Source organism: Falco cherrug, chromosome 2 (genome assembly GCF_023634085.1).
Source record: "Falco cherrug isolate bFalChe1 chromosome 2, bFalChe1.pri, whole genome shotgun sequence".
Lineage (NCBI taxonomy): Eukaryota > Metazoa > Chordata > Aves > Falconiformes > Falconidae > Falco > Falco cherrug.
Window position 1 is genome coordinate 98,232,436 of NC_073698.1, and position 12,325 is coordinate 98,244,760.

The 12,325-nt window shown below is 38.4% G+C and overlaps 1 protein-coding gene across 1 annotated transcript in view; it reads left to right on the top strand.

The window, feature by feature from the left end:
- PUDP (pseudouridine 5'-phosphatase) overlaps nt 1-12,325 on the top strand; it is a 75,330-nt gene that overhangs the window by 18,257 nt on the left and 44,748 nt on the right. The window contains exon 2 of the mRNA XM_055703382.1: nt 11,248-11,466. Within this exon, the coding sequence (XP_055559357.1) occupies nt 11,248-11,466 (219 nt within the window). The remainder of the gene's footprint in view (nt 1-11,247; nt 11,467-12,325) is intronic.

The window sequence follows — 12,325 nt, forward strand, 5'->3', positions numbered from 1 at the left end:
TCTAGTACTGATAGTTTGACTGCAGTTGAGTAGCAGACTGACTTCATTTCCTGGGAATAGGAAAAGCAGAATTCTTTTTGCCATGTGAAGTGTCCTCAGTGCATAGCATCTGCTGCTCAGATGCTGGGGTGCAAATGGTGTTGGAGTTCAGAAACACAAAAGCGTTGTGCATTGGATGGTGCTTTGAGCTACCTGATCTAGTGAAAGATGTCCCTGCCCATGACAGGAGGTTGTACAAGGTGATACTTAAAGGGCCCTTCCAAGCCAAGGCACTCTGTGATTTCAGTGCCTGTCTCTCAGTGGGTGCAGGGGGCTTAGTTAAAAGCCTCCTCTACGGCCAACTATAAGGATTTGTTTCACCATGCCAGTTATAAGCAAGGTGATTATAACCTAAACCAAATTACAGTCTTCCAGTAGTTCTGTGCTTCTATCCATAATGTTAGGAAACAAAAAGCTCATGTACCGTCGGTTGTGATAGTCCATTAACTTAGAGTGGTCCTGCTGTGGCCTGCAGGCTGTATTTGATCTAGGAATCAGTTAGGACCTGCCTCCAGCTTACTGCCCTGTCTGGAAGTAGGGCAACTGTTGCTGTCACTGTATGAGGTTTTTCAGTGCTCTGTGAGAATAGCCCTCTACTCTGACGCTCAGCCCCATGTTGGAGGTCATGCAACTTCAGAGAAGCCCATGGCTTGCCTGGATAGAAGTCCACACACCATGTGGTGTTGGAAGTCCCTTAAACTGGTATCTATAACATGGCTTTAAGGTTTCATCTCAGTTTTCAGTGTGTGTTATATAAAACCAGAGTGATTATAGCTCATAAAACATTTTCAGTTTGCTGTATCACACTTCCTTCATGAATCTCAAAGGTCTGATTCTTTTTTATATTTTAGATTCTAGTTAGGATTAGGAGTTCTTGGTATACAGCTATTACAGAGTTACTGTGATCAGGTCTTGCAGTATTTCTGACACTTTCCTCTTGACTAGATGATCAGCCACAGTGAAATGTCCTCTCTGTTGAAAAATCAAACATATTGATGATATTTGTTTTTTTTCCTTTTAGTGTTACCACCACAGAGAAATTACTCCATCAGCAAATTTATTTCAAAAATTTTAGGCATTCCTGAGTGGGGGAGATTAGCTTTATTGTCTCTGTAGTTCTTTACACTTCCTTTGTGACAGTATGTTTGACACATTGCTGCAATTAAGTTTAGAACATTCTCCAAGGCCATGCTGGAAAAATAATGTTTTTCTTTTCTATTAAAGTCATTCTGTCCTTTGAAATGTTTCCACTATTTAGGAAACTGATTTTTTGGCCACTCTTACTGAAAGTGATTTAGAAGCATAACACCGAAAGTCAAACAACCTGCATTCCCAACTCGCCTAAGTGTGTGTGCACACTTAGAAGCAAAAGCTTTCTAAGAATAAGGAAATCAGAATCAGTATTAGCAGAGAGCTGTGGAGGGTTGAAGAGAATTTTCTCTTTGTTCTCATTTTGTTGTTGTTTTTTCAGGGAGGAATAAATTTTTCTGACTTTCTTTCCCCTCTCTTGACTATTCTTTTTTTCATTGTTGCTGGTTTAGGTTTTGGGTTAAACAGAACAGGTCTGGGTTGTCTGTTCGGGGAAGGTTGTGTTTCTCCCTGTATTATCTCTGTATTGGGGTTGCATCGCAGGGTTTTGATAGTGATGCAACAGTGAAGACGAAGGCTGTCCCCCTCAGCTCATGGAGGTTAATGGTGGATCAGGTATCCACCTGCAACCCATGGAGGACCCCACGCTGGAGCAGGTGGACGCCCAAAGGATGCTGGGACCCTGTGGACAGCCCATGCTGGAGCAGGGTCCTGGCAGGACCTGTGGACCCAGGGAGAGAGGACCCAGGCTGGAGCATGTTTGTTTGCAGGACTTGTAACCCTGGGGGGGACCCACACTGGAGCAGTCTGCTCCTGAGGGGCTGCACCCTGTGGAAGGGGGGACACGCTGGAGCGGTTTGTGAATACTGTAGCCCATGGAAAGGACTCAAATTGGGAAAGTTCACAGAGGACTGTCTCCCATGGAAGGGACCCCAGGCTGGAGCAGGGGAAGAATGTGAGCAGCCCTCCCCATGAGGAGGAAGGAGCAGCAGAGACAGGCTGTGATAAAGTGACTCCAACCCCTGTTCCCTGTCCCCCTGTGGTGGGGGAGGAAGCAGAGAAAATTGGGAGTGAAGTTGGGCCAGAGAAAAAAGGAGGGATGGGAGGCAGGCATTTTAAGATTTAGTTTCTATTTTCTCATTATCTTACTCTGATTTGATTGGTAATAAATTATTTTCCCCAAGTTGAGTCTGTTTTGCCTGTAACTACAATTGGTGAGTGGTCTCTCCCTGTCCTTGTCTCAAACCACAAGCCTTTTGTTATGTTTTCTCCCTTGCCAGCTGAGGAGAGGACTGATAGAGTGGCTTTGGTGGGCACCTGGTGTCGAGCCAGGGTCAACCCACCACGATCTTAATTAAGAAAAGATGTGGTGGTGTTATTCTGCTGACTTTGATAACATAGTGAACCTTTTGGTTTCATCTAGCTTGTGTGCTAGTATTATCCAAGAGCCTTGGAATATCTCATTTCTAACAACTTTTTAAACCCTGTTTTGCATTCCTCAGGTCAGTGAACTGCTGCTATGCGTTGTCAGCAACGTATTGAGAAGAAATACCACCTTGGTGAAAGGCTAACTTCCTTGTGAACATCCTATAAGCTGTTTTTCCCAGAGGTAGTAATTGCTTCTGTGGATGAGAACATTCCTTGTATAATACTCTTGCCTTGTTATAGTACGTCATATGCTAATGACCGTGTAACTGTTACCTGACTTGGGCCTTGTCTTTACACATTTTAAGAACCTACATCTTTGTTAGCCATAGATTTGAGCCCAACAAGCAGGATTCTGTAGACACCATATCAACTGCTGTTCGCATAGTTTTAGTTTTAATGGTTAACAGCCTTTGTGAATGGCAAAGAAAGTGTATCAGGCAGTTTCTATGAATCAACAGCTTTTCTATTTTTAAACTAATGAGATGCTGTCACATAGATGATGTTTAATAAGTACAGTTTTAGAATGTTTTGAATTAAGTCATATATACTGCCTGCTATTTCAAAGTTGGATTCCCTCATGCTTTGGAAATGAATACAGACTTCCCTTTACTTTTTAATGTGCAATGTTTTATGTTGACGGTGGAGTATTTGTTTACAGCTCTACGTCAGAAGCGTGTGTGTATGGTTTATTCTTGAACTGTTTCTTTCACTTCCTTGTGGCATTAAAAAGAAGGATGAGGTGCTTGTGTGAATACAAGACAGTGTTAAGATATGTCAGCTGTATTAATGCAAACTAAAAGCCTTTTGAATTCGCTCAGAACCTTCTTCCCTTCCACATAGAAGTAAATTTTTTTCTCTGAATATAAAATGAGAAATTGGCTTCCTCTGTAGTTGCCATTGAACAATTCCTGCAGTAATGTAAGCCCAGAGGGGCAAATATGTGATACTCATTTGGGAATAGTTCTATGCAACTGTTATTTTTGGGGCACTAAACTTACTTCCTTTTCAAGCCTGTTAGCAATAACTTGAATTCATGGTAGGATGGCTTGTATCAGAGAAGGGAAAACAGACTGACAGCACTTCGAGGGAGTTAGCCAGTGGCATTGTGATTCTCTGGACTTAGTGAAGTAGTGACCATGCAGCATATTCATATATCTTGGAGTGTACTTACATTAATATTCTAGTATAACAGAAAAAAAAAAAAGGAACAGATTTGCAAAATTAAAACTCCAGAACAGACTTCTACCTGCTCCCTACTAAAATGAACAATGGACCATTTAGGTGAATGTTCCTAAGTGCTAATCAAAAAATAATGATTTGCAAATCATGACTCATTTAAATTGGAAACAGTAATTTTAATTTTCAGCAATTATAGTCATATTTTTTCTTTATCTTCAGAAGTTATGGTTTATCAATCACGTAAAATGGTTTACTGAATAACTTGCTCATTATAACCACCTTATGATTTTGAAGTAGCCATTATTTCGTGTTTGCTATTTGTTTTAGTAGAGGCTTTACCATCCTTTAACTTCCAGGTAACAATAAGAACTTAAATGGTACTGGTTGTGAGAATAGATCAGCTGAAAGGTACAAGACATAAATACTGCAGCAGCATTTGATCCGATGTGCCACACTGTGTTTAGGTTCAGCCTGCCTGGCTGGGTACATCAGCAACATTTGCTGTGGAATTTAGGCACAGCTCAAATATTTTCATTGAGCATGCATAAAAGCAGTGCCTGTTTCCTCCTGTGACAGTGACTGAAGTGGGTGTCTCTGCAAGGCAATAAATTTAGATTTCATTTTTCTTCAGAAGCAAGTTAATTTTGAAGGAATGGGGGGAATACTACGGCAAAGAATAGAACATTCCTATTCTTCATCTCCTCAGGAGGCCTTCTTTGCTAAGGGATTTGAACTGACACCACTTCAATGAGCCCTTAAGTCAATAGGCTCCAGATTGATTTGTATTCACTGGCTAGCACTCATCTGAGTTTTATTCTTTAAAAGGCAGCTTTTGCATTTAAAACATAGTATTATGTGTACACACACACTCTATGTATGCATACATATAAAAATACATGTTTCTATGCTTTATATATATACAAACGAATGATATGCTTGTATATATGTGTGTATGTATATGTAACATAATAGCATTAAAAATTATCATGGGATGTTGGAGAAGTAGGCTTAGGCCCTTTAGGGTAGATTGAAAGGCAGAGTCTCATTTTCTGGACTAGTGCTGTAACGCTTAGGCTATTGTGCAACAGGTAATTTCTGTTGCCTCCCTCATCCCCAGTCTTGCTAAGCCACTGTAAGTGATTTTGAGGTCAGCTGTTAAACTGCTGCTTTTTCCTCCTCTTAGCCATCATGGGTAACCACAGTCATGCATTTTTAAACTAGATTTCACAGTAGTGAAAGTGTGAATGGAAAGGCATTGGGAGGGAACTGCAATACCGACCTTTTACCACAAATCGCAACATCGTTGTCTGCTAAAGATCATTTATTAAAAAAAGATAAATCTTCAGATTCTTCTTTGCCTTTTTTTGCTGATTGTTTTGCTAACTCAGGAACCTTCAGCTCTAATTCTTAGTGGTTCTGGGCGATGTAAATTATTTTTTGCAATTTTGGACCTGTTCCAGTGACAGTTATATAGTTGTTAGTCTTTTGCTTTGCTTCTACTCGTTTCATGTTTTGTTTTTGATATCTTGAGGGAGAAATCTCGTATTCCCATTGAAAGAAACGGTAAAGATAGAAAAAGAATGGGGAATGAATTATGCACTACGCTTTATTCAGTGGCATAGTCTATTGCTCCCTCAGCGACTGGTTTTTATGATGCTGTTTATTTTTATCTTTCAGTAGTTTGTCATAATGTATTATTTCTTCTTGATTTTTTGAGATGGAACTGTAATTGATAAACTTTGGACAGTAATATCCTGACATTCTTTTCATTGAGGGGATGTTTCTTGTTCCATTCTAAGTTTGATGTTCAGAGGCCATTGGTTTCCCACACTTTTCTTTTTTCCTGCTTGCCAAAGCCAGGAGCAGAATTTTGCAAGTTTGTGGATAGTTATGTGGGTTTTATCTTGGCAGTGGTGTTTCCTAAACTCTGTGATAGCCCACATACCATTTGGAAATGTGATGGATGTACCACTGTTTGATACTCATATCCTCAGATATATGGACATTTCAAGGATTGGTTCACTTGTGTAATCAAACAAGCAAAGAGCATGTGCTGCCTGTGGGGAGGTGGACTGTAGAATGGCAGGCTTGATAACAGATCTCTGTAGATCACAGAGACTTACTGAGAGACATCCATTCTCTGGCTTTCATGCAGTGCTGCAGCATCTGTTACACTCCTGAGTCTCACAGACTTGACACAACAGTCAGTGAGCTGATCAGCCATGTTTTGATTGTTGGAGAGAGAAGGGGAACCGCGAGTTCATGATTTTGCCGATGTTGAAGTCAGTTGGCTTGAGGACCATTCATTGAGTTCTGCATGGGATATTCAAGACTTGCCAAAGTTAGTCCTGATGGGAAAACTCTCACTATTTTGTCTTGTCCATTACTTTGTTTAAATCCTGTTTTCTTTAACACTGTTTAGTTGATACAGTACGAGAATAAACATGCAAAGGCCTGTGTTACATTTAAATCCAGAAATGAGAGAAAATGTAAATGTCATTAATATTACTATAACTCTATGAGTAGAGGAAACATCTAGTGCTCTCTGGAATGTTGATTACCCCCACTATTTCAACAATTGCATAGATTTGGTTGCAAGTTAACACTTCATACTGTGCTAAATGTGACTAATTGAATTGGAAAAATAAAGCAAAAATTTTCGCTTCTGTAATCATGTTCTGGTTTATAATTGTTTTATCACTTTTACCCCAAGCATTTCAGTAATTTATATGGCTTCTTACACTGTTGCATACCCTAAAGAGATTAAAGGAATATTGTGAAAGACTGGTAGGAAATCAAAATCATGGTCATCTGTGTATTCATTCATTATTGGTGATGACAAAATCTAATGAGATTTCTCAATCTTAGGACAAAATCTTGGTAAGAATTACTAATTGTGTTTAAAATTGGCTACATTGAATACTGAAGATGGTTCTCCTCTTCATATGGACAGAAATCTGCCTCACAGGTACAGACACAAGAAACGTAACACTTGAATTAAAATTCTTCCTTTTAACCGTTTCTCTATCCCTATCAAAATAAAAATTTTGCAAAGTTTAGGTGTCTAGGATCTGATTTTGACTTAGTGGAATATATTGAATGTACACAGTTAAAATTCTGTTCAGACTTCCAGCAGAAGGATAGGTGTATTACATCTGGGAGGCTTGATGCAAAGAAGAGATGGATCATTCAAACAAAGAAGTCAGAACTGATGATTAAGATGATATATGGCTAATATGAGCTTTCATGCCTACTAACCTTATCTCCTTGATAAACTAGAAATTATTTTAGAATTAAAGTAATATAATTTTAATAAATTCAGAAGGTGCATAACCTTCTGAAAAAGTCAAGTTCCATATTAATTCATGAAGTCATAACCTTCTGTCTTAAGATGCCTTCATGTGTAGGTGGTTGATAAAGCTGAGGTTTAGCTACTGCCTTGATGCTTGCTGTACCCCCAGCCTCAGTAGATCTGCACTTCTAGTTCTGACTGCAGTGAGCTGAGCAGATCATACACTCCAGTTGTGCACTGCGGTCTGATGCCAAGGGACCTGTAGGTTTTTCAGAATATGTGTCAGCATACTTTTGTACCAGATCACAAATTGAATAATCCAGTGTCTCTGTCATTCTTGTCACTTTATTTGTATTTATGGTGACTGCCTTTTACACACTGTAAACAGCACCAGTGGAGTTGACTGTGCTTTAAATATAGAAGAGGTGATGCTATGAAAATGGCTAGAAGTTGGTATGTGGCTAGGGGATGAATATTACTCATTCCCAATGAAATGTAGTGAGTGGATGGACGATATATGTTGTGCTGATAATGTCCATGTAAAATATATATCAAGGGACAAGATCTAGAAAGATGAAGAGTGCTTTGAAAGGCAGAAAAGAATGAGGCTGAGGTTATACATTCACTGAAAACTGCAGGAGCTAAGAAGTCTTGCTTGTCCTTCCTCCTTTTAGAACAGGCCACTGCCACGTGTGTCCTGTTGTGTTCTGAGCTTGTATTCCTGTTGGGGGCGAGCAGCAGGGGCTGGGTTCACTTGCTGATATGTATGTGTTTATTACCAGTTGGGATGTTGTAGAACGTGTGAGTCTCACCCAGATTACTGTTTTTTAGTGTGTCTGGATGTCTTGGACGTAATAGGGTGTCTAAAATACTAGTAGGTGTCTATAATTAGGCACTTGAACTGATAATTCCTCTTGGTTTATTTCATTGATGTGTTATATTCAAGTGTGTGTGTTAGATTTAATTTCCTATTGTGTTGCCGATTTATAGTAGGTTGAAATTATGATTCATTGCGATACTGAAACTCTGATCAATCAGTTGTGCTGTGGTTTATTTTATATGATAATGGTGAAAAAGCTAGCCTAGCTAGTATTTAAACACCTTTTTTTGAGATTTCTCTGTTTCAATGGGAATAAGAAATCTTGAAGTTGTACCATTATTTAGTATTTATTTACTGCTGTCTAATTATAAGAGGAACATAAAGATTTTCTTTTGTCTTCAATCAAAGGAGGATATGTCCTTACCTGTTATTTAGGTATGTAGAAAGTGCAGCTTTTTCAGCAGTGGTCTCTTCAGATTGCAGTTGGAGATTTTACAGTTTGTGTGGGTGCTCATGTGTGTGTACTTTCTCCTTCAGATTTCAGGTTTTATTCATGTGCTGTAGTGAAACATGTCTGTTTAAGAAAGTAAAATGTTCACACCTATGCTTTTGTCATCCAATCATGACAATTAAAATCATGTCATTTTTCAAGAATTACAAATATGTGGAGTCTTACAAGAGGACGTGAATCTGGAGATGATGATAATTTTCATTGCAACCAAGTTCATGTCCAGGGTCCAAATGCTGTGACTTCAGGCAGAGTGAAAGTGATCTCTTTGAAAGAGAATTTGGAGATTTTGTAAGCCAGTTCTTTTAACGGATAATTAATGAGGAGAGGGAAGGAAAAGAAGGCTTTCTGACATCCTGCTCGTTTGAGCATTTATGTTGCTTTAAACACACATTTAAATTAGTGTAGGCAGTGATCGGTTGTGTTGACCAGTTTGGGTGTTGTTTTTTTTTGTTTTGTGTTTGTTTGGGGCTTCTGAGCACTGAGAAAACTAAGTTCTGACACAATACAAATAGGATAATAATTAGCTATTTTAATAGGTTCCGCTCAAACTTGTTCATGAGTGCTCTTCAGTTGGCAAACTGCAACATTGCATAACAGGTTATTTTTAGGTCCACGATCTGGACAAGATTAAGCATTTCTTTAAGAAGAAGAGGAAAAGTTTATTCACAGGTCTGATATGTCCCACCATGTTTAAAATGCAGGAGGCTATTAAATTATCTTTAGCTATACAGTTGAGTCTTTCACTTTCAAATAGATAAACGTGTAATTATCATAGAGACCTGCAGGAAAATTTTCATGTTCTACAATTATACGTTTTCATTGCTTGTTTTGTTTTATTTCTACTTATTTTGCTACGTATGACTTAATAAGATGAGGACTAATTTTAAATTTCAATTTTAAACTTAGAGTAAGAATTTTATGTTCTTCACCTGGTGACTCAGATAGAGAAGAAAAATCACTGTATCTAAAAAAAAAAGGAAAGGGAAAACTGTGACCTTTTAAACACTGTTCTTAATTCACCTTCTCAGCTTGCAGAGAGTACCACCTGGCAGTATCAAGCAAACAGGGGGGATTTTTTTGTTGATTTTTTTTTTTCCTTCCTGGTCTTAGCCAGTCCAACACTTCATAAAGCCCAGTTCCTTGGTTTCTGTTTTGATACCTGTCCAGTGTGCTTTATGGCTCTCCAAGATTACTCTTAACTTTTTTCCATAACTGTAATTGTTTAAGAAACATTTGCAAAGAGTACCACAGTTGCTTTTTTTTTTTTTCTTCCAAGATGACTCTTTTTTCCATAACTGTAATAGTTTAAGAAACATTTGCAGAGTACCACAGGTGCTTTTTTTTTTTTTTTCCTTCCTTTCATTTTTAACCTAAGAGGTTTTTGTGAACCATTTGTTGCCCTGCTAAGCAGTCCAGACAAGTGCAGTGGGTTTTTAGCCAATCTTTTGGCTCAACATTCCTTCTAGTAACTGAAGGGGAACACAGAGAAGAGCACTCTGGCAGGTAGTAGAGCATGTCTTCTGCACCGCTGTGTGTTCACATGGTGGTAGCTGCAATAACAGGACATGGCCCCTGTGTTTCTCATTTGATTTCAGGTTGGAATCATCTGCTGATCTCAGGACAAGCAGATTACTGTGGTTAAGCGGTAAGCATTTGTCAGACTGCAGGGAAGGTCTTCACATATGTTGTAGTCATGAGCTCTGCTCTTAGTTCTTCAGTCTGTGTTCTTCGTGGTACCTATGTTAAAGCCTAAAGTTTAAACTCTGTTGCATACTTCTTATATATTCAGAAAGTGAGACAATGTCCGCATGAATAATTTCACTATTAGCCCTATAAAAAATGTTTTTACATGGCAAAGGACATGTTGATCACTGAAGTCCCCAATTTCTCTAAATAAATCTCTTAAGAGCAACTGCTTCCTTTCATTGCTAAAGTGATAATAAGAAACATGTCTTTAGAGATGCAGAAGGCAGAGACATGCATGAGAAGGAGATTAAAGTGTGGTTAACAGCAGTAGCTGGTGTTTCAAAGAAGACTACTTAAACAGATAAACAGGTAGAAAAGCCACTGTTCAAGATCTTTGCTGAAATGAAACCAAGAATTGAAAGGATTTTTCCCCCCCTATTTTAGTGTTAAATATTATTGACCTTTTCCAAAGATTTCTCTGGCAGGAAAGAAAGGATTGTTTGGGTTTGTTTGGTTTTTTTGTTTGTTTTGGTTTTTTTTTAAATTATTTTGAAAACTAAAACCACCTTTGACATAGAAGCTGATAGTTTCACTCGTAGAATTCAGCCCGAAGTTTACTCTTGCCAGAAACCCCCTGGAAATACAAGTGGGTGTGTTCTGCTTGAATAATCACATGTAAATGCAGAGGTGCCAGCAGCACTATAATAATGACTGTAGCATCTTTGAAGGCACTCTGAAGCTTCCATTCAAAGGCACTCTTAAATAATTAATATTTTTTTTCCAATTCACATGCAATATGTAATGACATCCCCCAAGTACCAGATTTCCTTCCTTTCTTTTCTTTCTTATGCAAAGAACAGAATATTTGAATTAAGACAGTGGTTGATAACTTGTATAGTACAGAAAAGTGATGGAAGAGCAGCTCTAGATAGTTCTTTGTTGTGACCCTCTGTAACCTTTTCTTATCAAAGAAGTGACAGCTTGAAAAACTAGGTACATCTGAGGTGATCTTAGAAGTCTGGCTTCCCTGCTGCAAATAAAGGGAGGCAATTTTGTCCACTTAGGTATGTTCTTTGGCTCCTGGCAGTTCATTCTGTGACCATATATGTGGTCCTCCTTGTAAGACTGACTGCTCAGCTGGTTGATCATGGTTTTAATCTTCTTCTCTCTTTTTTTTTTTTTTTTCTTTTTTTTTTCTGGCAGATACCGAGCATCTCTATACGGTAGTGTATGAAGAGATCTGTGGGCGTTTTGGAAAGACCTATACCTGGGATGTGAAATCCTTGGTCATGGGTAAAAAAGCCCTAGAAGGGGCACAGATTATTCGAGATGTTCTAGATCTTCCAATAACCAAAGAAGAGTTATTACATGAATGTAAAATGAAGCAGGAGAAGGTGTTCCCTACTGCTGAACTGATGCCAGGTATGTTTCTCTTCAATATTTATAAACTGTTTATGGAATTATATTAGTGCTAATCAAGGTAGAAATCTTTAACCTGCCTTCCACACAATGGTTTCTCTTAAAGGTTCAGTTTCATCATTCTTGTTTTAACAAGTTTTACTCAAATCTACCTGTTCTTTATGTGTTAAAGAATTTAATTTTTTACCTGTTACAGGGTACTGGCAACATTTTTCTCTTGTTTACTTGGAGAACAGCTTTCTTTATGTATATTTGAAAAGAAGAAAAAAGACTAGGTAAATGTGCATGAAATCTGCTTTGTAAACCAGGCATTCTTTATAAAAGTTGACAGCTGTGTAACTTTGCAAGTTATTTTTCTCTGGCTTTGGGCGTAGTGTGACTTTGTTAAGCACAAACACACTTTTAAATGTGCAGGCAAATGTATGAGCCCATGGGTTCTTTCAGTTGGTGTTAATCTTACCTAACCTGAACACTGAAATGTAAGCATGGTGTCTGAGCCAGATGTGTGTCAATGGAGAGTGAGGGCTTCTCAGGTTATCCTAAGACAAGTAATTTTTATCACCCTCTGAAGATACATGTCTTTTACCAGTGATCGTGCAGGAAGTCCAAATGAGTAGCTTAAACCAAGTAGCTCAAGATAAGCAGGAGGATGAATCTTATCTACGGTGTGAGCTCATACTTTTATATTCAGTTACATTTATATCTGAAATGCTTAGAGAAAAATCCTCAGCCATGCAGGACAAGAAATACTTGAAGATAAAATTGCTGTTAACTTTTTGTACAATGTTAAACTTCCTGGAGCAAATATCAATAATTTATGAAGGAAAAATGAAAAATAAAAAAGGAGGATGGAGGAAAGGGG